The sequence below is a fragment of the Alligator sinensis genome, unplaced genomic scaffold (assembly GCF_000455745.1).
Source record: "Alligator sinensis unplaced genomic scaffold, ASM45574v1 scaffold585_1, whole genome shotgun sequence".
Classification (NCBI taxonomy): domain Eukaryota; kingdom Metazoa; phylum Chordata; order Crocodylia; family Alligatoridae; genus Alligator; species Alligator sinensis.
Window position 1 is genome coordinate 302,243 of NW_005842530.1, and position 27,999 is coordinate 330,241.

General features: G+C 44.3%; 2 protein-coding genes across 9 annotated transcripts in view; one reads left to right on the plus strand and one right to left on the minus strand.

Moving 5' to 3' along the window:
• Positions 1-22,465, plus strand: part of AGK (acylglycerol kinase) — a 48,443-nt gene extending 25,978 nt beyond the window's left edge. For 7 of the 8 annotated variants that reach the window (XM_025213470.1, XM_025213476.1, XM_025213474.1 and 4 more), the window contains 8 exons: positions 1,513-1,582; positions 2,433-2,512; positions 3,497-3,554; positions 5,376-5,523; positions 6,281-6,378; positions 8,372-8,442; positions 12,438-12,522; positions 21,420-22,465. In XM_025213470.1, coding sequence (XP_025069255.1) covers positions 1,513-1,582; positions 2,433-2,512; positions 3,497-3,554; positions 5,376-5,523; positions 6,281-6,378; positions 8,372-8,442; positions 12,438-12,522; positions 21,420-21,569 — 760 coding nt within the window. In that variant the 3' untranslated portion in view covers positions 21,570-22,465. Of the gene's footprint in view, positions 1-1,512; positions 1,583-2,432; positions 2,513-3,496; positions 3,555-5,375; positions 5,524-6,280; positions 6,379-8,371; positions 8,443-12,437; positions 12,523-14,095; positions 15,966-21,419 lie in introns of those variants that run through there. The other variant, XM_006031798.3, reaches the window with a different exon arrangement.
• Positions 1-27,983, minus strand: KIAA1147 (KIAA1147 ortholog). The gene is made up of 9 exons (XM_025213477.1): positions 27,885-27,983; positions 27,168-27,326; positions 26,254-26,407; positions 25,783-25,921; positions 25,045-25,176; positions 24,636-24,786; positions 24,055-24,123; positions 22,554-22,806; positions 1-1,386 (listed from the first exon to the last, which is right to left on the minus strand). Exons 1-8 carry the CDS (start codon positions 27,977-27,979, stop codon positions 22,611-22,613), a joined length of 1,095 nt encoding a protein of 364 aa, XP_025069262.1. The 5' UTR covers positions 27,980-27,983; the 3' UTR covers positions 1-1,386; positions 22,554-22,610.
• Between the last annotated feature and the right edge of the window lie 16 nt (positions 27,984-27,999).

Genomic DNA, 27,999 nt, shown 5'->3' on the forward strand with positions numbered 1-27,999 from the left:
TTGGCTCTGCCACTGGCACACTGGGGGACCCCCCCTTGGTCCTGCCCCACTGCTGCCCCCCAGACTTGGGAGGCACCTGTCACCCATGGTGACTCATTTGCTTTCCAAGCTAGTATCCATCATAAAGCCCACAAGCCAACTGGTATACCGTCCTTCATGAAAATTCCCAGAGTGCTTTGAAACTCAACAAGATTGACAAGGCTGTAAACAGCAATTAGGATTAAAATAATAGTTCATGTTTGGGCTTTGAAGACTAAAAATAATTCAGTCCAAAATAATTCATTGTTTGTGGGTAATGAATTGTATAAGTAGGGAATACAACATATTTGGAAAGTTGAAATGACCATCAGTGAACAGATTCAACAACCCACATCCATAACAAAAACTGACTTAAGAATCACAATAGTAACATTTTAAAATAGAAATATGTGGGCATTGGCTCTTCACTCCTACATGCAGAATTGAGCATGATTTTCTCTTGCACAAGCCATAATGAAGAGTGAGAAGGGGACAGATTCCTGCTTCCTGATTCGTGGATTCCTTCGCACTGAAGCTTGTGCGAAGACCCCTGCTGAATTCCTTGGGTACTAGACTAGACTCCAAGTGGGTTGTTGATTCTAATAACACAGCAGATGCACACAATCTTCAATGCAGTTCTTAATTGGTAACTTATGGAGGAAATTCATCTTAAACATCTCTGACTAGCTAATACAGACTTATTTAGGAAATGGAACAGTTTAGTTGCAACACTTTTAAGTCTATGTGTCCCCTTAAAATGAACCATGGGGAAACAAGTAGCTAGTAACAGCATCAGCGTGAAAGCTGAGTTAGGATGAGCTGAGGCAATGGGTATATGTGCAAGGATAAAACAGCATAGAATAGATTCATTTAATGTAATAAAGTACTTTGAATCTCAGTCACTTGATACTGTCTGTGAGCGACATTTCTTTAGATCTCTCCCTTAGTTTCTCAAAAGTCGCTGTCTTGCTTTCTGTACCAGGGAACCTTAGTTGGTTGGGTTCCGCTCCGCCTGGTGTCTGTAAATCTGCGTAGTGCTTGCTTTCCTAGGCAGATGAATGCACTGATGCAGTGTAGAAGCAGCACTAATGTACACCTGTGCTTAGGCTTGGATCACTCCTGCCCACCCCCCCCAGGCTTATTTTCTGCTTGCCAAGAGGAAAAGAAATTTGGAGTTGGAATCTTCAGAAGTCTGCTTCAAAAGCAGACGGGAATGCACAAGGTATATGATCTTCAAAACTAATTGGGACAGAGATCTTTCTCAGACAAGCTGGAAACATCTTTCCATTCTCTGGCATCTGTCTCTTCCTCCATCTGTTAAGACATGGGCTTTGTCACTTACTGCCGCTGCCTCCATTTGCTTCGAATCTATAAGAAAATGAGACATAATTTAGATTGTAAGAGCTTTGGTGTGGCATCTGTTTTCCACTCTGTTAGTGCAGAGTCTAGCACAAAGCAGGCCCCCTGGCTTTTTGTTTTGTTATGTTTTTTTAGGTACATCACTAATGCTACACTTGCCATTCTGAAGGGCGAGACAGTTCCACTTGACATACTGCAGATCAAGGTAAAGAGCACGTACCACTCATGCTTTTTGGTGGGAACAGTATCCCCAACACTTTTCTGCTCATTTCTTGTGTATTTCTATCCAATCCACTCTCATTAGTTACCGGGCATCCTGTAAGGTAACAAGAACTATTCCTTTTTGGGCAGTGAAGTCATGACTCTGCTTCTGACATGAGTAGTTTTAGAGGCAATCATGCCATTTGTCCTCTAAATGGGTTCCATGCAGTGAATTTGGATGTTGTAAGCTGGAAGAAATGTTTGAATGTCTAGAAGTCTTGTGAGGCTGAAAGTACTAGATGAATGCAAAACCTGCAAATAGTGTTATGTCAGGAGTAATAGAGTAATAACAGCACTGGTGAGGTGATTTACATGCTGAGATGATTTAAATTCTATCTTGCATATATATTGGAATTTACAGCCTACCATCCTGGAAAATCTGAGATTAGACACCTTCTGACCATGCCAGTTCCACTTTTTGAGCACCTTTTCTTTTCTGATTTCTGTTCTGCAAGCAGATGGCTGCCTGCATGGCTGGTGCTTAGCAGTAGTGTACAGCACTCTTTGTTTTAGCCTAACTGTATCCACAAAGTGCAGTGGCCCTTGCTGGGTCTGCAGTCACATTCAACCTGCTAGAAACCTTCAGTTCTTTCCTCTCTGTTGGGAGTAATCGGGGAAATATACTCTTTGTGTTTTGCTCGGCCCTTATTGCCTGCTGTCATGGCGCACACCCTTGTTGGGAAATTCCATTTCTGAGACTGACCATAAATCAGCTGCCTTTGCAGGAATGACTGACTTGTGTTTGCAGAAAAAGACAAGAAGATGTAAACTTTGCACTTTGTTTTTCTTTACAGGGAGAAAAGGAACAGCCTGTGTTTGCAGTGACTGGGCTAAGATGGGGATCTTATCGAGACACAGGAGTTAAAGTTAGCAAGTAAAGAATAGAGTGTTTCTTATAGTTGTGCCTTTTTAAATATCTCTTTATATTCTTCACATCCCAACTCTTATCAGTGAAGTTCTTCTTGAGCTTTGGCACTTTCCTATCTGTTCATTTTTGGCATTAAACCCAGACCTAGCCCATAGCAGTAAATAGGTTAGAATATAAAATGTTATGGTGTTTCCTGTCGCATGAAATTAGCATTTTATTTTCAGTTCTGATGTTTTTGCAGATATTAACTTTTCACTTTCCTTATGGTGCTCAGTTCTGGATGTTCATCCACAGCTAAGCCAGTAGGAAGAAACTTTCCCTGTATAGTGAAATTGCACATTGGGAGTCAGTTGCCAAAAAACAAACACACACAGCCTATGTAGCCCAACTCCAGAAAAGAACTTCAGGCTCAATAGAGATGTCCTTCAATTCCTGCCAAAAGTGTCACAGAATATACTTTTTGATGACTGTCTTCTGATCACTGAACTAATAAATGCTGGGTTGGCTCCAGATGAACATTTTATGCGTAATTGTTTGCATCAAAAGGTCCTGCATATCTGATGACGTAGCTGCAGAGCAGAAACCATTTATTTCCCAGGCTGTTGAAGGGAAATAGTGCTGATCAGTCCTTCAGGTGTTGGGTGCATGGGAAGTAAAGGAATACAGGACATAAAATAACTACCTTAGGGGGTGGACATGGGTCTACTACCTCAGAAGAACTGCCTCATAGAACAACTACCTTAAGGCTTGGAGAAGGGGTTTCAAAAGGACAGCAGCTGGTAGTTCTAATTGTTGTGTGCAAATGAGCCGAGAACAGTTTCAATGTACAAAATTCATTTTTCTTGTATTCTGAAGTTTAGGAATACAGGAAAGAATGAACCTCAGCGGATATCAGGTCTATGCATGCTGGTATACATTGCACCAGGAAAGATTTTGCACAATCCCAACACACCCATAAGTTTCTCATAAATCCTGTATTTTTTTCTTTAGATACTGGTACCTTGGGCCTCTGAAAACCAAAGCAGCTCACCTTTTCAGTACACTCAAGGTAAAGTATTACTGCCTCCATAGGTAACTAAAGAAGAAAAGGGGAACCTTATGCAACAGGGAAGGGTGGAGAAAGGCAGCGTATGTATTTTGTGAAGTACAGTAAACTGTTTGCATATGTAGCAGTTTACTGAACCACCTAGAAACCCACACATTTGAGAGGGGAGTGTGTGTGTGTGTGTTCTCATTATTATAGCACCTTGTCTGAGGAGCTGCTGAAGAATATTCAAAATTGCTAGGGGGACTAATAACCACTTGTGAAGGTAGGGAGAGACTGTGGGGCAGACGATTGCCATGAGAGGGTGCTCAGCCTCCTTTCTCCAATGCAGTCTTGCTCCGGGTTTTCTGATGATAATATTTTCCTCTGATTTATTCATCTGATGGAAGATGTGTCTATAATTAGACTGCATGTGAATGTTGATAATCAGACAGTTGCAGGCGTCCATGTATAATAAAATAAACATGAAGGTTAATTGTTTGTGTCTCACCTTTAAAGTTTTCTGATGCTTAAGGGAACTTTATGAAGTTTTAAAATTTGACCTGCATTAAAGGTTCTGCACTTCCGCTCTCACTCCTTATCTGATCACTTTTACTGTTGGCACACCGACCAAGCTTTGTGTGAATGTAGTCAGAACACACAAGAACCACCACAGTGGTTAAGTCTTATAGTGCCCCCCCACTGCCCCTCTCCTCCTAATCTATGGCAGCGGCCAGCACGGGATAATTCAGAGGGGTGTTAATGCCCTGATCACTGACTGACAGGTCATAGCATGGCACATGGGAAATGTCTTATGAACATAGTGGTTGGCTTTTCTATCCTGAAAATGAGTATTGGTAACTGTATACGTCTGTATCCTACCCCATGTAACTAAGGATTTTCATCTCATTCATATAAATAACTAACCTGAAAACACCATTATTGTTCCATTTTTTGCCGCAATAATAATCGATGGGGATCCATAGGCTGGTTATCCCTTATGCTTAACATCTATTCATCATATAATATCCTGAAGGGCCCCTTTTTCCTTCTTTTAATATAGCTAAAAGAGTCTGACTGACCTTTTCAATGCCACGAGTTGTTTTATATTCATCTGAAATCTCTCCACTTTTTAAAGTCTGTCTTTGCCTTTTGCCATTTTCTATGCCCTTTTGAAATGGGGTGGCCATAATTAAGTGCAGTGGGAAGGGCAAAGAGCTTACTATTTGATGTGTAAAAGAGCATTACACTTCCTTCTAAAAAGATGGCTGAGGACTATGAAGCATGCAAGAGTATCATTAGTGTTGGAGACATTGTGGTAATTTGAAAGAGAGTCTAAACTCAGGGCCCTGCTTGTCCTGTGCTTACAGTTGTCGTGCATGTGCTACTTTTCCTATGCAAGCCTGATTTTGTCTCGTTAATATAAGCAAGTTGTACTGGAATCTTTCCCTTGTGTTCAACCGTGTAGAGGAATCTGGCTCAATAATGTATGGTCTAAGATTCAAACAAAGCTTATGACTTGCAAGCCCTAATATAGTCTTATGCCTAGAAGAATAGATGAATACTGTGTGCGTGTAGGCTACTGGATGAGTTTCTGGAGTGTGTTTAATTTAAATATCAGCTTAATTGGCTGTGGAGCCTTCATTGTCCGTACCAGCTGGGAGAACATCATCTCCCATAAGGGAATCTAAAGGCTGGGGAGCCTTAAAAGTGGGATGAGCAGGTAGTGGGATTTTTACTCTTAGAGGGTTGTAGATGACCCCTCCCAGTCCCTCAGCCAGAATAAACAGATTGTTACACTACAGAAGGCTGGGTTTTTTTCCTTCTTTTTTTTGTAAATCCCAGAAATGGCCTCAGAAGCATCAGGCCTCTCTCATGTATTTGGGTCCAACTGAGAGACCTCCAGAAGAGTCAGAAGACAAGCTGCCCAGAGCCCCTTTATATGTGAGGATTTACAGAAGACTTCTGCAATACTGGTCACGGCCTGCAAAAGGTATGTGGGTATAGATATTGAGACAGGCTCTGTTCAGAAGTGCAGTGTACACTGATAAGGCCATTTTGTGGAGAGGCTAATGGATGAGATCCTGTGTGCACATTTTTATACTTGAATATCAGCTGCAATATATAAACTTTGTCCAAGGCTTTGTTCATGGTTGCTGCTCTTTTCCTGTGGTTGGCATCCCAAAGGCCCTGTCATACTCACTACAGTGATGCTACTCTCTTGGTTATTCCTACTTAATCATGTGTGTGCATAAAGGAACAGAGCATCTCTGTGTATCCTGTTTGCTCCATAGTGATATAGCCCATTCAGATCTCGACTAGATGAGACAACTTAGAAGGAAGACCAAATAGTTTGGTTGTGAACCTTGGGGGTTCTGGCTGGGTTAGAGAGTTCCCATAAGACATCTGTACTGCACCTGAATGTCACAGCTTTAGCAGCATTCCCTCTATAGGCTTGTAAATGCTCCTATAATAAAAGTTCAGGAGACCTGTCAGTCTGTGGGACTGTTTTTAGGACTTAAATGCAGCGTGGGTGATAATTTGATTGATTACTGCACAAACTTTACTTGGCCCTCACAACATCCCCCTATCCCACTGTAGATTCAGAAATATGAAAGAAATAGAGCTTGTGGAAATAGTGAGTTGAAGTGGTTTTAGCTGACACAGATCTTTTATGCTTCACAGAAGTAGAACACTGGTCTGTGTACTTTACTTTTTGCTTAATGATCTCTTCCTTTCTGGATTCTCAGAAGTCCCCCAAGAGGCAGCTCATGAGGCCTGGGAAGAAATGAAGCTGTCCACCATTGAACTCTCCATCACGACTCGGAACAGGCAGCTTGATCTGACGGTGAGAGCACAGTTTAAATTCTGAGCGTTCCCTTCTAGGCCAAGACATTCCTTTCTCGTTGAGCTCCCATCTTTTGTGCTGTATGCAATGCCTGCAGGAGCATCAGCCCACAGAGGGGTTCAAGGGTGGGCTGGTTTTACAGGTCATTGTACAGATTCTGGGGGACATTTGAGACTGGATTGCAAGACCCAAGTTGGGCAGACAGGGAAAAGCAGGTATTACAGGGAGCTTTCACAAACCAGATTCAAGCTTTAGGATTTCAGAGCAGAAAAAAGTCCCCCTGAGAAGAGCTTCCTCTCCTTGCCCTGTGGTGGGAGAGTGGAGGTATTTTTTTTACTGTTGCTGAAGTGAGGCAGTGAGCCTGGGTGTCTGCCTGAAATGTCATCTTTTTCTCTCTACTGACTGCAGAGTGAAGGACTAAAAAGTGTTGGCACTGAAATAAGGACAGCAGCCATTTTAATTTAAAGAGGGTAGGAACTGGTGATTTTTTTTATTTTTTTTTATTTTTGGAGGGGCAAATCAAATAAGCTGTCCCTGTTAGTCTCCTTGGCACGCTTACACAGCTGTTCATGTCCCTAAAACTCTCCATGGCTGGTGTGATTTCATTACTGTGAAAGCTTTCTGGGTAGATTTTGGTCATTACTTCTGATGGTAAGTGCTGGGCCAAAGTTCTAGCTCTGTAGGACTAAAGACAAACAATGCAACATGGTACACCCTTTCATCCCCTGCGCTGACCTTCCACAGGACAGAGATTAGTCTATGCCAGCTGTTATGATGGTCTTGTGGTGGGGACATCCATATGCTGAGAACTGCAGTTAGCAACAGCTTTAGTCACTGCTGAACTGGACTGGTTTGAGACCAGTGATCTTAAGTATATTAATGGGAACTTTAGTGTTCCACTAGCACAATCCAGTGCTTGGGGTCACCTCTTTATTCCTTTACTTCATTTCAAAGCAGCAACAATAAATAATGGCGCTTTATTAAGTGGGAGGTGGAGGGGCATATAGCCACCTCTGGTCACCAGCACAGTTAGAACAGAACAGCTCACATAACCACAGTCTCATCCTAGGAACCCTGAGCACCTTCATGTATCAAGTCTTATGACCACCCATCTAGACAGTGATCCTTTGGAATCCACCGTGTAGCTTCACAATCTGTAGATGTGACCCATGAGTAACAAGTGTTATTCCTCTCTCCCTTCCTCACTTGACATAGATCTGACCCATATTCAGAAAGATTTGTCACATATACATATGTTAGAAATCCTCCTAGTATAGATGCACCTTGGAGAGGTAAAATACTAAAATATGCTATACTAGTAAATGTATTTTTGTTAGTAGGACTGCATCTACCTTAGAACATCTGCCAGTGTAAAATGATTACGTCAACCAGTTTTGAAAAGCTTTAGTTTTGCTTTATTTGCAAAATCTTTTGTGTAGACCAGTCTTAAAGGTATGTAACAGATAAGACACTTAAGGCCAGCATTCAGCTGAGCTAGGAGTTTAGAGAGCGTGCGTGGTAAAGTTTGAACTTAAATCTGTGTTTTTACAAAGCCAAGGAATAAATGAAATATGTTATTTTTAATTCTAACACATACTGAATCCAATACATATTGACTAAGAACTGATGGTGTGCACAAAAGTAAAAATGAATGGTCTATTTTTGTTCTCCATAGCAGTTGGGAAAAATACAAAAAAAAGACCAACAGTGTAAATATTAGAATAATAATACTTAACTTTCTTGCTTAATAGTGCTATTTGGTATGGGAGAATTTAAGATATTGGTTTTAACTTGACACTGTCTCTGTAAATTAAAAAAAAATCTTTTTATTTCTCAAAAAAAACCCCAGCCAACCAACCAATCAGCCACGTCTTCTGTGAGGGACAGTTTGGGATGGGGGAACAGGCTCTTTCTGTGCAGGGTTTCTTGAATGTACTGCTGCATGGCATGTATGACCCACAGTAACCATTTGGATTCTAAATCTTTTCCATAGCACACAGAAGACTTCATGAATATTTGCATTGAACCAGATACAGTTAGCAAGGGAAATTTCATAAACAGAGGGTGAGTATTGGAAGGCCACCTTAAGATGTAAGATATTTTAAATTGGTCACACAACTAATTCTATGTTCTTGGTTTCTCTGTGGTATATGCTGTAAGCATAGGGTGACCATAGGTCCCAGTTTGGCCAGTGTAGTCCCGGATTTTGAAGTCCAGTCCTGGCCAGTTGGTCAAAATTAAAATGAGAGTCCAAGAATCACAGGGGTGCAGGGTGTAGTCTGGTGGGGAGACGGAGCAGCATGATGCACCCTGCTGGCCTCTGCCACTGCCTGCAGCAGTGCCACTGACCAGGGATGGGGAGCAGCAGTGTCCCAGATGTTCTTATGGTCACCTTATGTCAACATCAAGCTGTGTGGACTGAAATGGAGAAGACTGAGCTGGAAAGACCTTTGGATAGTAGTACATTTTTAAGGGGGATGGTGTGGTGTGGTGTGGACTGACCAGGGCAGAGAAGGAAGTTCTAGGGGAGGGAGGGTGGTCCCAGGCTCACAGCCTTCTTACCCATTACCTACCACCTGCATCATGTGGGGCACTCTGGAGGTTGTACTCATTTCTCCTGATCTGCAAATAAGCCATTAAGACATGTTAGATGCTGATCAGAGATTGTTTCCTGCAAGTGACCCTGTTACCAAGTAATACTGCATTTTCATTGAAGTGAAGGGACCTGAAATGTCTGATTTTTTTTTTTTTTTTTTAATTATTTTTATTTTTTTTTTGGTTTTTTTTTTAAATACTTTTCCCCCATTCCTAACAGCTGGCTTTTCAGCTGCTGCTGGTGTTCTCCAGCCCTAGGGCCCCCTCTAGTGAAGCCAAATGGAAAAGTTTGGAAATGTTATAAGTAGCTTTTAGATGCCCTTTGGTAACTGCACATCTACATCTTGTTTACAATATTAATAGCAGCAGGCACCTTATTTGAGCATGCCACCTTATCTCAACAGGAACAAAATCTGCCAACCTACAAGCACATAACTGATCAGGTGTTGCTGTGTAAGGCACATCAGCTGCGTTGACTGTAGGTCACTGAGTTTGGATCTGTGCTTGAAAGACCTGTAGAAGGAAAGGATGTTGCTACTGTTACCATCAGCAGCAAAAGGACCCTGTCTTTCTAAGCAGTCTGTGTTGGTTAAGATGTCCAGGGTATCAGAGAGGTGAGAGAGAATTAGCTGGATTCCAAAGGGAGAGGCCTCTCATTCACATTCAGTCACCAGTACAATAATATGCAATACTTATGCTACTGGCTGGAGCTAATTAGCAGCAGCAACAGAAATCTGCAGCTCCAGCAGCTTCAAAGAATCATGTCTTTTTAGTTTAGTCTCAGAAAATGAAAGAAGGAAACTGCCCAGCCCTTGAAAGAGAAGACATTTGAAAAGGCTGCTCCTACAAGGTAGACATGAACCAAGCCAACTGCTTGGATGGGAGAGCTGCCATTAAATGTCACCTGAAGGAAATTCTCCAAAGCCATTTCCATTGCAGAGTCTCTGTCACAGTGTCCCAAGCAGAGGAGCTTGTCTTCAAGAACATCTGTGTGAGATGGTGTGACAGGGTTCTGTTCTGCTTTACATAGCCAGCAGCTCTGCATTGAGGAGGATATTTTCAGCAATATTGTGTACAGGCAGGTGTGGAGGTGATTGATAGTGCGGCCCTTCTGTGCAATCTTTGTGGGAGACCGGGATTTGGGGCCAGTTTGGAGTGGCCACTTCGGAACCAGAAGGAAGGGCTAGAGGATAAGAGCCAGTGGAGTTCAAGAGTCATGCCATGAATTTTAAAGTGCACCAAACCTTCATATTGCTGCTGGGTAGGGAGAAAGGAGAGGTGAGAGAGATGGCCTTGTAGCCATCAGTAACTTCCTACCCCACACTCCAGCTTGAGCACTGGATTGAACAGTGTGGGCTGTCACTTCATGGCATGTGCATGGTCACCACCTGGGGTAAGAAAGGCACATCCCCTGTTGTATAGTGCTGTGTTACAGCAGGTGGTGCTGTGGGTTATAGTTGCTTGTATTTTCAGAGTTAGAATATATGGTGGGGCATACTTGGCAACTTGTGCTGTTATTAGGTATTTTTGTTCTTGTTTTGCTTTTGTTTTGTCTCTCTCTCTCTCTCCTCTCTTTACATGAGTGTAAGAAGCTGAGTGAAATTGAGCCCATTTCTGGCCCTCGGGTTGGATCTCTAGGGATGTATTTGTCCTCTTTTATGTCTGTCTGATTCTCTGACCTCCTCCCTTTCCACCCTTTCTGCTCCGTGTCCTGTTTCTGTCTTGTCTTCCTTGATCCTGAGGCTGGCAGCTGTCCTTGCTCCCTGTAGGGCCACGTTTACTTCCCTAGGGCCCTTAGTGGACAGAGGAGTCCGCCTCTATGGATACATTAGTGAGGTCCACAGCCTTAGGTGGTAGATTTTTTCTAGAAGGCAGTATGCCTTACTGCTTGTAAAGCACTGTCAGCAGCGTGTGCTGCCAATAATATATAATTATACTGCTAGGAGGACACTACTTCCATGCAATTGCTCATTAATCTTTATATCTATTTATATCTAGATATAGATGTGTGTGTATATGTGTATATATAATGACACCCCCCCCCCCCCCTCTGCGGTCCTTGTATCCTTAGCTGCCCCTCTTTTGTTAGCTTTTCTCCCTGGACTGTTTATCGTTAGCCCTGATTTCTGGTCACTTTCTCTCATTCCCAGTGCTCTGTGGCTTGATGGTGCTTATTCTTAAGAGCACTATTCCCATAGGTACACAGCCGTTATGTTTGAGGCTTTGCTGACGCCATGTTCTGCTGAGTGATGCTGAGCAGCAAGGAAGGTCTTTGAATACCCGCTTCTTACCAGCCCGTTATAGCTTTCTGAGCCCCATAAATGTTTACGGGCAGATGATGATGTGTCATCTCTACTGGTTCTGTAGATCCATGGTTTTCTGGTGGAATAGAGTGTTCTGCTCTGCTGCTTGATAATCCTGGGCCTGTGTACTGTTCTGCTTACCTACCTGACTGTTGCGTGTGGGAACAGAGGCATAATGACCGTCATGTGGGACGGGGCCCATGTGTTCTTGTGTAGAGGGCTAGCAAAAGGCCGAGGTGCCATTTAAGTCTTGTAGCAAGGCTGTAAGTGAGGAACTCAAGTTGGCTTTCTGTATCAGGATGACTATCACCCTTGGTGAATTAACACTGCAAAGAGCCTGACCATATTAGAGCATTGTTTTGTAACTTAAGAGATGATCCAGTGGAAAGGACACTACTTGGGTGACAGGTTCAAGTCCCCACTGTGCCCCAGACTTCCGAAACTAGTCACTTGGCTTTGTTTTTCTCTCGCTGGAAAAAAATAGGCATCAGAGTCCTTTCCTACATCTGGAACAGTACCAAAATAAATACATCTAATATTGAAGTGCACAGGTAATGGGAATCTCACTGTCCCCTAGAGAAACTGATATAGTTTATAAAGGTAACCATTTTCTTTCAGACATAAAACCATGGGCTTTGGCCTTCCACACGAGATGCTAATAAGGCAACCTTTAATTTTCATTGGACTCATGCTGAAACTGAAGGAGCTTCTGTCAAACTCTGACTTAAAAATACAGTACAAGTGAACTAGCTTAATTTTTCCAATCAAATATTTACTGAGTTTGGAGGGGCAACAGGGCTGGGGAGGCCACCAATTAATTGTTGGGGGTCTGGCATTACGTGAGAAGACAGAACTTATACATTGTAGAAGTGATCCAGCCCTGCTCGTCAATGGACAAAACCATCTGCTTGGATGGCAGAGTGGGCAGACTTCTCAGCAAGACCAAGAGCAACAATAAACTGGGCCTGCTCAAGGCATATTGGCAGTCATGAAGAAGCAACATCTAACTCTGAGCATGAACCCTCCCTCACACTAACTATGACAAATGTTCCCTCACTTGCTCTTTTTAGGGAGGTAGTAAGCCTACCAAGCACCTATGTCTCTACCCATGAGTGCATCTGCTAGGAAAGCTAATCTTTATCTCTTTTTGGGTTCAAACAGAAGTCAAAAGATGCTTGACCCCCAGATGTGTCCAGAAGGAAGTCTGTGTCTCCAAGCCAGCAAATGCATCTTAAAGCTTCCGGAGGTGAGACCAGAGAAACCCTGATTTCCATCATAGGTGATCTTGCCGTCCTCACTGTGTAGGAAATTGGCCATGTCCAATGGAGTGAGTCAGCCAGGAGAGTATGGATGGAATCCTGAGTTCAGCATTTCTTGTGGTTGATCGAGAACCCAGGGTAGAGTGAAGCCCCCTCCTGTCCCTTCTCCCAGTGGAAAAGGAAAATATGATTTCCTGCCCAGGCACGGAGCTTGGTGCATACCCATGACCTCGGCTAACTGGACTCTGGATACTGAAGTCTATTTTTAGATCGCTAACTGAGAGGAGCACTGCTGGGAGTTAGACAATGGAGAACAGAAGTGTAGGGTTATGGAGACCTGTGCAGGCTGTGATAGAGGCTTACCTAAGAGGTGAAGTATCTGTGATAAACGTAAATCCCAAGACTCTGGAACAGTGTGTGGCATTCCCAGTGGAAAAAGGTTGTTAAGGGAGGAAAGGAAAAAAATCAGTCCTGCTTGAGCAGGATTAGTTTTTAGTTGCCTCCTAGAAATATGGCAGGCTGGATATATATGTGTGGCTTTAACATCCTGAGACAGCCCATCAAAAGAACTGAGCCCTGTGTTCACATGGAGATGATGTCTGTAATAGGTCATCCTTGTCTTCAGATACTTGTAATCTTTTTTTAGGACTCTTAATATTACTTATGGAACATGGGGCTTTTGGAGTAGAGAAACTTTTGGGCAATTGACTCTGTTCTGAAGTCCTCCCCTAAACTGCTAGTTGAATGCTGAATGTTTTCATTAGGCAGCATCCCAGTTCTCATGTGGCTCCAGTGTCAATGAAGTCTGTGACTTGAAAATATGCAAAAGCACTAGGGCTCTGGGCTGGATATAGTTGAGCCACAAATGTGGAGTCTGTTAACAAAATACTCTTTGCACCTCACCTGTTGCTGAGGACTTGAGTAACTAAGGCAGGCCCCTGATTAGGTTACAGAAGGTACATGTGCACTGTTCTGATGCCTAAGCCTTAATGCTGGGTGATTTTACATGTGTGACTATATAAAAACAGTGGGATTATTCACTTGGCTGCATCAGTTTATTCTGGCCTGGAGGTTGAGGAGCCACTTCCGGGCCTGATTGATGACTTCCTAGTCAAGAGTTTTGCTAGCTGTGCCATAGCAGTGGGGATTGATACGACAAAACCAGTATAAAGAGGTGCCTGTGGCATAGCAATCATGGCTATTATGCAACTATTTTAGCTTGTTACCACCAGGTCAGGCCAAGAAAACACCACCTCACTGTTCTGTGTAATTCCATGGAAATTAGAACCCTTAAATATAAGCATTGCAGGCCTTTAAAGCTACCTAGCATTTAATTACTGCCAATTAGTTATTAAGTGAGGTAATCTGCAGCAGTCTGCTAATCTGTTTAGGTGCAACCAGTACAGTTCTGTTTGTGCTGGGGAGACAGGCAGCTGAAGATCCAGCAGTTACTCCAATTGTAGCCTGTTAAGAAACATAACTGGGCTCAGGCACTAGTTAGAGCGTTGTAGTGACTATTGCTCAGTCACCAACTCCGAGCTACCTTGTGATTTTTGGCAGGGCACAGAAGGCTTCTTCGGCTTAGACAGCGAGGAGTATGAAGCCATGCCTGTGGAGGTGAAGTTGTTACCTCGGAAACTCCGATTCTTCTGCGACCCCCAAAGGAGGGAGCAGGTGCTGCAGGCAGCGGTGAAGTGAGGGGCATTCACCCAAGTCATCAAATCTACAGTCTCCCGAGTACCCTCCCCCAAAGAACTCAGCCTGAGTCCTGAGTTAACTGGCATGTTTACATGTCAGGTATCAGCAGCTTTGGTGAGAGCTGCTAACTGACAAGTAACAAGGAAAGTAAAACTGCACATTGGACTCAGAAACGCACATCAACTCAGTGGCATCTTCTTTTGTCTAAAGACAACATTGTTCCATTTAACAGCACTGCAGGCAGATGCTAGTTATACTGCCAGTCTTCATTAAAGTGAAATGGAAAATGCAGTCATCCCTGTTTGAGAGTGTTGGGGCTATCTTACCTTGTTCAGATCCAAAAAATCTGGGCTCTAGGAAATGTTTTGAACATGATGCTACTGCTGGGATAGTAGGAGGGGAGTTTACAAAGTGCAGGTATTGCCATAGCAGATAAGTGGTTCATTTTAGTCTAAATTCCCATCTTTTTGTCAGCAGTGTGCCTGTACTTGAGCCTTCCTGTATCAGGAGGGAGGGAGATAAGAGCATAAGCTGAATTAAGTGCAAGCACTGATATCCCTTGCAATTTTATTCTAGCTAGTGTTTTAAGATGCACAGTAAAACCCATATGTAAAACCCTCTTGCTTCAAGGGTCCTTTTCATCCAGGGGATGACTGCTTCATTCTTATTCAACTGCTAACCCAACCGCATATTGGATCCATGAGCAATTGGTGAAGGCACGTTTTTAATGTGGAGATACTTATTTTTTTGTCTTATCAAACTGTTTACTTCAAAAAAATATTCAGCAGTTGTATAAATAATTCCTTTGATCTGGTTTTAGATGCATTGCTTTTCACTAAGTAATGCTCTTGGTTTTTATAGTAGCATAAGAGGCATCAAAAGACAGTTTTATCACATTCCTTATTCTATACATATCCTTACCCTGTTACTTTTGTTCCTAACTTAAAATACCCTAATCTTTCCGTAGAGAGCTGTCACTTCCACGAGAGAGCTCTAGCCCCTAATGCTTTTGTTTCTCGGAGATTTTTTCACTGTTAAAGCTTGTCACTGTAAAGAGATGGCTTTGACTCGCAACAACTGTCTCTGTACTTTTCTTAATTCAGCCATCAACTTGCTTGATTCTGGTTTGCTTAGCACCATGCACTGAGCAAACTCTGTCCTCATGTATTTTGGATGTGGTTGCTGTTTCTACTCAGGCTGAAGCATTCCTGTTAAGTTTGCAGTGGTCTACAATGAATCCATTGGCCTTCTTGTTGTATTAGATCACATGTCCTTTGCAGGTGCATTGGCCCAGTTGCTTCCTTCTAACTTTGGCTGTGCTGAGCCATCTCCAATGCCTCTGCAGCAGCCTGTGTGCTCAACCTTAAAAAAAGATGGGCCAAAGGAGGGGAGAAAAAAAGTAATTTCTGGTCTCAGGTGAAGAACATGCAAGGAAAAAGAAATTATAAGTTAAGAGAACAGTTGGTGCTGTGCTTCCCCCCAAACAACAGGACAACACTGTTTACCACCAGCCTGCAGGCCCTCAGGCAGGAGGGCTTGTGCTTTTTAGATTGGTGGAAGGGGCTGATTTGTGTTATTCTCCATTGGTCAAAAGAATGGGGGCAGTAGTGAGCATATAATTATCCAGTTTAGCACTGCTACCTCCATGGGCACATCTACATGAGACATTTATTGCAGTTACCTAATTAGCTCCACAGTAAATGTCTCCACGTGCAGTGCTATTAGGATGGAGTAAACTAACTAACTCCACAGCAAGATAGAACTTGTAAATACAAGTACTATCCTACTGTGGAGTTTTCTTACTCTGCAGCACTGCATGTGTAGATGCTGATAGGGTTGGCCAGGGTACAAGGGTGCTCCAGCACAGGGGCTGCCTGCCACCTAGCCCCACCGTGGAGGACCCTCATGCCCCGGCCAAACCCTCTGCAGCACACTGAGCTGGGTTGGAGCTGCCCCAGGCTGCTCCAACCCAGCTCAGCGTGCTATGGTCCCAAGAACAGGGTCAAACATGGTGCCCAGGAATACTTAACTCCAGTGCAATATGTGCCAGAGTTTATTGTGCACTAATAGCATATGTAGACACAACAAGAGTAGAAAGGAATATGCAGGCTTTAGTCCCACTCGACTTATTTTAACAGGGGCACTTCAGACCTACATTGAAATCATCAACTTGCCCCAAGCTAGGTTGAGGAAGGGAGGGTAGAGCCAGCTTTTGGGGGGCTTTGCTCAGTCAACCTACTGAGGTGTGCTGAAGCTTGCATTGCCATTTGCACTGGGAACTAACATAGAAGAATTAGACTGAGGGGCAGAGACAACAGGGCTGTTAAAATGTGAGCTTTAATAGTAAAAACAAATGGAACAAAACCAAACCAAGTTTTAGTAAGCAAGCTTCTCTTGGCTCCATCATCAGATGGGGTCAGTCCTATGGGAACAACTCTGGGTTGTGAAGCTAGTGCTGTTCTTCCCACTGAGAGAAAACTGTCGCTTTAACTAGTCAAGGCATAAATGCAGAGTGCTCCTTTGCAGCTCTGTGAGTGAGAAGACCTGGCTGCCATGGGAACTAGCTTCCAGTTCAGTTATGCTAGGGTAAAGAGCACCTGCCTTCCTAGGGTCAGCAGCACAGCCTCTCCTGCTGCAGCAGCAGGCACACACAATGGATGGCTGCAGGTCAACGCTCCAGTGAGTATGAAAAAAACAGCCAAAAATAATAAAACCTTTTTCAACTTTGGTAAGGTAGCAGCTACCTGGTTAGTGAGAATACACGAGGCAGCGTGTCAAGATGGCCCTCTGTTCTTTAGGGTAGTAATTCAGAAGAGTCAAGTTCAGCTCCATGTTCTGCCACCATTCCTGTATGACCTTAGACTTTTGAGCTTGTCTACACTTAAAAGGGGTTGCTGGCACAGCTGTAGAGCTGAGAGCATGTATGCTGGTACACATGAAGCTTCCTGAATGGATTAAGCTGTGCCAAAGGCTTTTTCAATATGGGGGTACAGCTCTTCCAGGTAGGGGACAATTTTTTTCATGCTCCTAAGAACACATCATTATGCTGGGAAAAATTGAATGCAGGCAAATCCAAGTGACTCCAGGCTTCTGCTCTTCCCTCCTACCCCATGTGAACTGTGGTAACAGCACTCTACCTCACAGGAGTGTTTTGAGGATGCATACATTCAAGCTAGCAAGGTGCTTAGCTACTGCAGTGACTGGATCCATCTACCTGTGATAGATAAGCAGCACCGTTCTTTTGTTTGTTTCGGGTAGGAGAGAAGTGTGCATGTTCTTTTCAGAGTGTAAACTCATAAGATAGGTCTGCGGAATGATATTTTGGCTCCACTGATGCATCCCACTGCCTTCAGTGCAATAAGGATTTCACCTGCTATTATTAAAATGTACATGGCTCATTACAAAGATGGGACCTATAATATAGGAAAGCATTGCATGTCCTCAGAGGGACGAACCTAATACACAGTGTATTTTAATGTTTCCAGCTGGATGGCAGGTTCTGGTCAACAGAGCCCGCAATCCAGATTCTACTGTTGTAAAGCCAGGGCATCACCCTAAAAAGAAGCATCAGTACATTCCAGTCCAGCTCACAAAACAGCAGCATTATCCCTTCCTGCTGTCACAAGACCGTTGGCTGGGAAAGGACAATGAGCTACCAGAATCTCTGAAGCAACAGCAAGTGTGGGAGAGGTAGGGTTAGCGTGCACAGTTCGAATCAGACAGCTGCAACTGGTGGAGTACTACTGACCTGCTGTTTTACAAACCACACCTGCCCTGGTAGAGCAAATAGTACATCTACAGCAGACTGTAAGAGATGAAGAGGGCCTCTATTCCACTGTCATCTCAGCCCAGTCTTGGCCATATAAATTATTCTTGATCCAAAAAAATAGAGGAAGCACCATCAAGCTATGCAAAGAGGGCTACTTGAAATGTAAGAAACAATAGAGCTGTGTACAACAGGAGCAATGCGACAACCGGGAGTCTGTTCCCTTTCCCAGCTCTTTACTGGCAGAGTGTAAGGGCTTTGCAGAACACAGTGGACTGATTTGTTTGAAGTGGACTGTAGAACGTTGTTTCCTTTTTAAAGGAAGTAAAAGTCTTATTACTCTCACACTCTTGTGAATACTGCTCTGCCCCTTCCAAACACTGGCAAAAGGAAAAAAGGTGTTTCTTTCAGTAGTAACCCCTCCATTCCAGCAGGCTCAGAAAGCAGCTCCTTCACCATGGTCTGGAAGGGAGTGGTACTCTCAGCAGGTCTTAGAGATAAATGCAGAGACCAGTAGTTCAGTAAAAATGCCTCTTTACCCAATATTTGTGCTAAAGCTCATGACAGGTGGACACAGACAGGTGACACCTATTAGCTAGGGCAGGTTTCCTAGGCTTACCTACAATTGCCCTCTCTAGAGGCCTTGCCCAAAGCCAATAAGTCAGTGAAAAATGTTTACTGGTTTAAGCAAGTTTGGAGTAGATCATAATCTACCAGAGTTGGTTTAATACTAAGAAAGTCCTATTCTTCACGTAAGTCTTGAAAAATTTAATTATGTTCCACTCCCTCGCTGCAAGGGTGAAGCCCGCATTGTAGCTGAGTGGGAGGGAAAATAATGAGAAACCAGTTCTCACGTACATGTTCAGAGCCAACAATAAATTTAGGAAGCTGCTGTAGAACTATGTTATTTAGCAGTAAAAGCCATTGCTCTCTCCTCTGAGCTCAGACATGAATAGGTGCTGCTGAAGCAGGGTGGTTAGAGAGTGTGATTGTTTAGAGACATTACAACATTGAGGGAGAGGGCACTGCATTAAATCACTCCAGGTATTACAACCTCTCTGCAGTGAGGGAGTAATATTATATCTACTGTACAATTACATCATAGCCACCATCACATTAAAACCTAAAAGGCACTGCTTTAAAGGCAAAGTATTTCAAATGAAAGAGGGAGAAGACTCTTCACCATATCCTTTTTTATCAGTCAAAATAGTCAAACTGATCAGCTTACTGTTCTCCCTTCCTCTCCCTCCAGCAGTGTTCCTTTAGCTGCAGTGATTTTACAAATAAATTGACAGAACAAGAAGAGGAGGTATTAGCTGCATTCTCCAGGGTAGACTTTATGTTCAGGAGAGAGGTTAGTCCTATTGCCTTTGACATACAAAAGGAACATATGCTACAGTGCGCTGTATTTAAGGTCAGAAGCCAAAATGAGCCTGCTAAGCAGATCTTATCAGATCAAGCTATCACATTGCCCTAGTGTTGGTAAAAGCAACAACAGCTCTGCAAAGATGCTATATGTATGCTTCTCAGGGAGGCAAAAGCAGGTAAGTCATGGCACAGCTTGATATTGGGTAGCAATCTCCTCCTACCCCCTTGCCCACGCAGTTAATAGAGACAGTAGGGCACAACGAAGAGCCCCTCCTGTGTAAATACCTCTAACCTGCTGCAGTGGCTGCCTTTTAAGAGAAGAAATTCAAATTACAAAGGCAGCAGTGGCTGTACTTGTCCAGCTGGGATGGAACAGCAGCAGACTTACATTTATCATCCACTTGTTCCAGCACCCACACTTCTTGGTATCTTGGAAGTCTAATGGCCCCACTAATAGCTGCTGAAAAGTGGAGGTTATTGGAGGCAAGTAAATAGATGTGAAATCATCATTTCAGCAGGCTCTTCTCAGTCCATTTTAGCAGTACTGTCTGATAGAACCAACATCCTGACAGCTCATGAACACACACTGCCCTGCTACTGCCCAGCAACTTGTTAGAAAGACTCAGATTGCAGAGGGCAGTAAAATCCGTAAAATACAAATTAAAGACCTGCTCCTGCTCAAGTTAACAGTAGAACCAGGCTTTGGGGGGCAGGAGCAGAGAGCCCTTAACAGCTGGCCAGAGCAAGAGACAAGTAAAATAGCAGGAGAAATTAATGAGATTTTCAATTGCATTATGTCTGTATCCAAAAATGAGTTACAATTCCAACTTGTTTCTGTGATATCTCCTTGCAGAAGTGCCTCCATGAGGATGGTTATAAATGAGGCATACGGTCAGGATAGACATAAAATTATGAAATGCATGGGTCAGTTCTACATCAAAGGTCAACTCAGGACAGAACCACCCTCTAAAAAAAAGAAAAAAGGACTCTTTAATTACATCTAGCTCAGTTCCAGTTTCTCGTTTCAGTCTTTTTTTTCCCCAAATCTAGCCTTGTAAAGATTAATGCTATACAGATGCAGGAACAGGGATAGTACAAGTGTTCTCCTATAAGAGAATATTCAAAGCCTTGGGAAAAGCAGACAAAAGACTCTACCAAGGGGTAGCACACTGCACAGAGGATATAAAGTGCTATTTATACTTGTGAAAAGCAACCCAGTCAGTACTGTGAGGACTTGTCTTACATGTGCTGGGTCATTTCCCCTCTTCCTCAAACCTAATCCTTAATCTGCCCGGCATGAAGAAAAAAGGGAAAGCAACTTCTGAGTCCCAAACAGAAGCAGACATCTGCTGGAGACAGCCCTCACAGGAAGGTGGGATGTGCCCGTCTCTCACTTCCAAATTACCACGGGTGAAACCAATGCTGAAACTGGTAAGGGAGTGCAGAGAAGTCAGTCAAAAAGAAAAAAAAAAAAAAGAAGAAAAAAAAAAAAAGAGTTGAACAAAATGTAGGGAGTTCAGGCCCAACTTTGGCCCACAGTTAGGAGGAATGGAATGAAGTGTCCACTCCATTTGCCAGCAATCGGGTAACATTTCCACAGTCGTTGTACAGCCAGCCCACTCGACTACAGCTTGCAAGATAGCCCAGCTGCTGATGTCCGTCATAGGAAAAAAAGGCCCCATCCCCATGACTACCATGGCCCTAGTTTAAGCAAGGTAGACGAGTACATTGCATACCTGGCTTCACGTACACAGGTAAACTGACAAGTCATTGGCTCAGCTTGCATGCGAGCAGGTTTAGGGCTTATAAGAATGTGTGCTGCAAAGCAGCAAGTTATGCCATTGGCTCAGAGTGAAACACATTCAAGTCTGGCAAATGGAGGGCAGTGACCCTATCCTGCTCAGGGGCAAGCCTTTCATGAGGGGCCGTATGGTCCCACACAAACTATATCCAGCCCTTTCCTGTAATTTAAGAGCTGCAATCCTTGTGCACAGGAGGTAGAGGGCAGGAAGATTTGGCCCCTAGTCTCCCACATGTACATCTCTCCCTCAGGCATGTGAACCAGAAGAGGACTCAAAGCTGCCAGAGAACAACAGAATCAGCCTTGCACCATGGCTGAAACCCAGTACACAGCACACTGACAGACAAGTACACCCTCTTGCTATATGCGGACAGCTGCCTGACAAAGAACCCACTTACTGAATGTTCAAGCGGAGGGATGAGTGACAAGACAGGGCAAGCACAAGCTGAAGCAAACCCATGGCACAATGAGAGGGAGCTGGTCTAAGCAGCAGAACCCCCCCCCCTCCCCAAGTTCTGCACTCATCTGTTAGGGGTGAAGGACTGACTACCCTAGTCAGAGCCAAGTTTCCCTCAAACAAGCCAGCCCTGCCATGCAGAACATACGTGCCAGGTGCCTTTGGGATATTGGTCACTATTTGGGGCTGGCAGAAGACTGTCCAGTTTGAAACATTTAACCAAAACAGGATCCATGCAACTAACACAAAGGGGTTAAAGTAAATCTTTAGGCAAAGAGACTGTCCCTTCCCTGCAGCCATGATATGGGAAGGGTCAGCTCCAGATTACTCCACCTCTTTATGTCCAGCACTTGAACCCATGCCCCGCCCTGCCAGTCCAGATTCTGAGATGATCACTTGATCCTGTAGCATAGCTATACTCTTAACCACTTACTTTTGCCACAGCTGGCGATACTCGTTTTATCCTAACTCAGCTGCTGAAACAGCCAGGTGATAGGGGGTAAGAAGTGTAATTCTGCATGATTAACTGACTGGTCCCCAATGAGAAGCATAGTGGGACAGAAGATTCAAGACACTGGGGCACCAGATCCCGTGCTGACTATGGGATACTCCCCTGGAGGGGGTATTCTCCACAGACAAGTCCTGAAGGCTCAAATATGCATCATTTCACATTGGTCCCCACAAAAGAAAGTGCTTTCCTGAAATTTCCAGCCCTCAGATGTCCACACCGGCAACTGTGAGGGTTGGTGAAGAGGCCACTGGTCCTATAGATACCAGGAAAAACAAAACCAAACCTTGAGCAGTCACTTCTGGCAAAAGGAAAATAAAATCACATTTTGTTTAAAATTATAAATACTTCCTTGTATAAAGTTATTAAATAAAAGGAGATCCTTCCAGTGGCTCTGCCGAGTTCCAGTGATGCTCTTACGCAATGTCCTGTAGTCTTTAAAAAGCCATCTCTGCTCCCATCTCTGCCACCCTCAGTCTAAGTACAGCAGGGGTTATCGATGACTAGCATCACATCAATGCCATACACTTCTAGCAGGTCCATTAGGAAGCTCCGGTCCCCCTGGGGGTCCAGACCCATGCCCCGGGCATGGTCAGCGGTCAAGGTCTTGTCCTGGCTGGCTGACACCTCCATCAGCGTCTGAAATATCCGATTGTTCTGCTCCATGAAAAATCTGCAGAATACAGTCAATGGAGAAAACAGCACAGGATTGAAGAAATCACAAGAGTGAGGCTTTCTGCGGCCCCCAGAGCTTGGAGAACTGTATTTAACTCACAAAACACAATCCCCAACTTCCTGTGTGACACCAAAATATTGCAGGGCTGGAGATGTACCTACCACAATGGGAAACAGCACTGAACTTTTTACTTGAGACCATTGCTTCAGACCAGTTGACTTATTCTAGGCATTTCCTCCCTGAATTAAAGCAGCAGTATCTGTTAACACCCCCTTAGGGTGACCCAGAGGGAACAGCAAAGGGAAACTGGGTGAAGAACTGAGCCACTACACTGACCCCAGTGAGTTCTCCATTTTCTGTTCTTAAGGTTCCAGTTTCTAGCTATTACTCATCTTCCATACCAACCACTGAACAGAGCAGGAGATAAATGACCTGGCAAGCACCTGCTGCACCTCCATGCAGAGACAGTGCATCTGCCATATCCCTGCCACGTATCCTCTTTATGACTTGGTCTAATTTTCAGAGATTCCAGTGGTAAGGTTCCCACTGTTCTGTGTGGGGCTGCTTGCAGGGCAATGCACCTCGCTCAGGAAACCAGTTTTCCCTTACGCAATTGACTTTTTCACATCACAGAGTGGAAGCAAGAACATGTGGTAAAGGACCCCAGGAGCCAGGGTCTTGCCTCATTAGTTTTGCAGTTTTCTCACACACTTCCACCCAGATATAGTTCCTCCATCTCCTAGACCACAGCAACCACACAGGCATCACCTTAATTTGCTGCAGCCTCACTGAACTACAAACAATATTATGCCCCAACCAGGGATCAGAGTGTGCTACTCTCTGCAGACAGCATGCTGTCATCCTGACCAAGCAGACAACCTCCTCTGCATGGCCAGGTACTCTAGGCTGAAAAGAACCCAAGAAATTTTAAGAAAAGGTATCATTTTCCATTTCCAGCCTGTGTTTTAAGAACTTCATCCCCTCCAAGCACCTACAGAAACTTAAGCAAAACTAAGGGTGTTACATCAGCCTCCAGAAATAGAAGTGATGAGAAGGAGAGTGGCCAATTTGGTTTTCAGGTCCACGGAGGGGTATGCAGGGCAGTTATAGTGAAATGCCCAGGCACTTCTTACTAGCCAGGGCAATAATTAAACAGTCTGACATCCACTTTTACCTCACTACTATTTCTGCATGGTCAATGTGAAACCACACTTTAAAAGAATTCCCAAAGTCAGAGCAACTCACAAGATGAAGAGGTCCTCTTCACAGGAGCTGCAGTCCTCATCCACCTCCTGAGAATATAGCAACATCTGCCTGGGAGAAGGGAAGTAAGGTTACACATACAGCAACAGCAGGAGTGATTATGATGGAAAATCCCTTGTCCGCTTACTAGAGATAACAGTACCAAACCCAGTGCCTTTGTCCCCAGTACTGAGAAGGCAGCATTGTCTTCTGGTGACAGCACTGGACTGGGAGCAAGGCCATGCAAGTTCTGTTCCAAATACTGCCACTATTGTGTTGCACAGCTCTGGGCAAGTCACTTCCCCTTCTTGGTGCCTGTGCAGACTGACATGGAGCGACTCTTACTGCTTACTTATACAGTGCCCAATGCAATGGGGCTCCAATTTGGGTTGGAGGCTCTAACCCAGTGTTGCACAATCAACAATCCTCACCATGTTGGTAAGAGAGGGGCCTTAGAGGTGAACCAAAATAAGAAAGCAAGAAGTTTGGCAAATGGACAAGGCAACACAAAGAGTGCTGTGTTGGTCCCCTCCCCACAGCACACTGCTCCTCCCTCGCAACTTGTGAGCAGGTCCTTCCATTACCTCTGGTCATTGAGCCGTCGGTATTTCTCCTTATCAGCACTGTTAATCTTCAGCAGTGGTTGCAGGTGCTCACGGTGCGTCTTCACATTTTGGTTATCCACATAGACATCATAGAGATCATGCTTCTCCTCAAAGATCTTTTCTGTTGTACCTGCCAAAACCCAAGGAAGAGAAGATTCTCGTGCCAATGTATCATTTTCCCTGCAGGAGGGTGTCCTTGTTTAATTGTCTGATGAGACCACGACACAAAATGACCACTTCCTTGAACATAAAGAACCCTTCCCTTCGTATTACACAGTTTCACCTTACTATGTGCAAGTTCCTTCAGGTTAAAAATGTAAGTCAGTCCTCTCCTGATGTGCCAGAAATTGCTGCTTGTTGTGGGGAATAAAAGATTCCATGTACTTACAGGCCACGTATGACATTTCTGTCTCCAACATTTCTATGTCTGCCACATTCACGTAGAAGAAAGGTTTGGACTCTGGAACAGTTCCCCCAATACCAGGCAGGGAGACGTTGGCAAGACAACAACAGCAATACACTGCAGGCAAGAAAAAGGGATAATGAGATGTCAGTGTTCCCTCTTGCTACGCTTCACCATGCCCATTCTTCCTCACTGATCCCTAAAGATTTCTCTTTGGGCAAGAATTATTACCCTAATGGTATCTGATGGGCACTGAAGTATCTCTAGAGTCATGGAACTCTCCCATCCAGGCAGAACCAAAAGTAACATCCTCCTCTAGGGTGGATGGTCACTGATGCTCCCACTGAATAACAGGTTCTCATGCTCAAACCCACTTTGACAAAGTCCTACAGGACTGTTTAGGCCTCACCTCTCTGCAAGTGACGTTGATAATGAAATGAAGGTCAGGCAACATAGTTTGGTGCTGCCACCTGGAAACAGGGTTTGGGTTCACAACTTTGGGCTATAAAGGTTGGAAAAAGCATCCTCAGCTACCCCAGAAATAAAGAAGATTCGGCTGGTGCCAGTCTATGAGTAGCTTTGATGGTTTGGGGGAATTGCATAGTATCAGTCCCTTGCCCCTCCAGCTGGGAGGCTTCTTACATCGTGTATAGAGATGTAAGAGTTACCATTCTTGAGACACATGAGGGCAGAGGCAGGGGATTTCTGGCCACAGAACTATACCTCGATAGCAAACAACTCCCACTGGTGGTGGTGAGAATATCAAAATGCGCTTGCGAAGCAGGGCAAACTTCCAGAGGATGAGGATCTGCTCGCCAAAGAACTTAATGAACTGAGACATACAGCCAGCTGGGTGTGTGATCTGAGGGTAGGGAGAGAGAACAGCTCAGAGACAACAGGAGTGGTCAGCAAGATGCTGAACACTGACGGAAAACATGGGGGCTACATGCAGATACATGTAGACTGGCACCACCCACCACACCAGACACAAAACTCCTGGGAGAAAATCAGCACATCGCAAACAGTGCAGAGCTGCTGTCTGTCATATCCAGCCTGATACAACTCAGGGCTCAGCCCACGGTGGGAGGCAGACCTCCATTAGGCTGCCCAGGAGAGAGTGCTGTTAACCCCCAATTAGCCACATGCACACCAGTCAAGAGCATGTTTGTGCAAGACAGTTGGCACTCTCCTCACCTTCATCTCTGGGTACATGTATCTGTGGATGGATGGCAGCCAGTGGACAGGTTGCTGAGAAGTTAGGCTGCCCTTGCCAGCAGAGAGAACCCCCTTCTTGTCATCATAAAATGCTTCTAGGTGGGAGTAATGTCCTGGCATCTCTAACTGGTGTCTGGAAACAGAATGAAAGAGGTTTATGATATCCACAGATTCCACATCCAGCACCCCTGTTCCCAGCTCAGCCTTCTAGGCAATGAATCATCCCCAAGTGCCACTGCTGCACAAGTTTGGGTGTCACAGATCATGGCACTAGTATCCCTCAGCAACTCTGCCTGTCAGTGCAGCCAAAGACTGGGGACAGGGTGAAGTAAATTACTCACTGACTTTAGGTACTAGATATGGTAGGACTGATCCTGGTTTAAAACCAGTTCAAAGGAGGCAGTGTTTTCCTGCAGGTCCTCCTTGATTATCTCCACTACACAGTACTGCAGTGTAGAAACATCAGAGTCAGTTGTCAAGGGCGAGATCAAAACCCTGCTCTTGGCTATAAGGATCTTTCAAGAACTTCTGGTAGAGTGTTGTGTTAAAGGTGGTAGTGTGTGTGTTGGGAGGGGAGGGGAATCAATTATTTTGTTCCCATAGTTGTTCAAGGCAAACAATGCTGTAGCAAACAGGAAAAATGTAAAGTGTTAGACCATGAATCATTCTGTATTACCAGCTCAGTTTCCTTCCTCCATCACTATCCCATACTGCAACACCCAGTCTCTATCTTTCCCATGACGAGATGATAATCTGGCAATATAGCAAATATCAATATCCTTATTACACATTAAGGACAATTACCTTCTGAATGACACCCGGCAGCATCCATCCATGCAGGTGCCAAAACAGCCAACCCCATCTGCCAATCCCAAATCCCACATAATACTTACCGGACCTGATTCTCCAGAAAGTGCATGTATCTATAAAGCAGGGTGTATGACGGAGAAAGAATCCCCACCGACTTCATGCGGGCACCACGCTCTAGCTCGCTCTCCACAGGCATGTTTGCAAAGCAGGCCAGCCCAAAGCAAAACCCCTTCCGGAAATAACTGGGGACAAACATTTAACAAAAATCAATGGAAATGGAGTGGAAGAGAAGAGAAGCACAGAGATGGCAAGGGATACACAAGCAGATACTCAGAAGGGCCAAAGAAACTTTAAAATGGGGAGGGGGGCATAGAAGATGCTGTTCTCCACTCCCTCAGCCTCATCAGATGCTCCAAGTAATAGCAGAAGTGGAAGGTACTGATGTACACAGGCATTTGGTATTTTAATTATGGCCTCAAAATGGACTGGGAGCAAGGTCTCCATGATGTGCTGGCAGCCCCAGCAACCTTTGCTCTCACTGAGCACCAAGGACAGCCGACTCAGCGACTGTAACATTTCAGATTTTTTCAGAAGAGAGATTAGCACGCACAGGAGAACAGATGCACGCTTCTGATGTTATGGATACAAACTGCTTCAGCTCCAAGAACCTTAATTTGATAACAAGGTAATTTGGAGTCTATGTTTACCGGCACCCTTCATTTTTAATGCTTTGAACTAAAGAAGGAGAGTGTGAGTACTAAAGGGGATGGGAGGGAGTAGCGTAACCCACATATACTCACATAAAATCTGACTGGATTCTGTGGGACCCACTTGCCATGGATTTGAACTCTACACCTTCCAGGTCAATGTCCTGGGGCAAACACCATTCTACCATGTTACCTGTGGAGCAAGAAG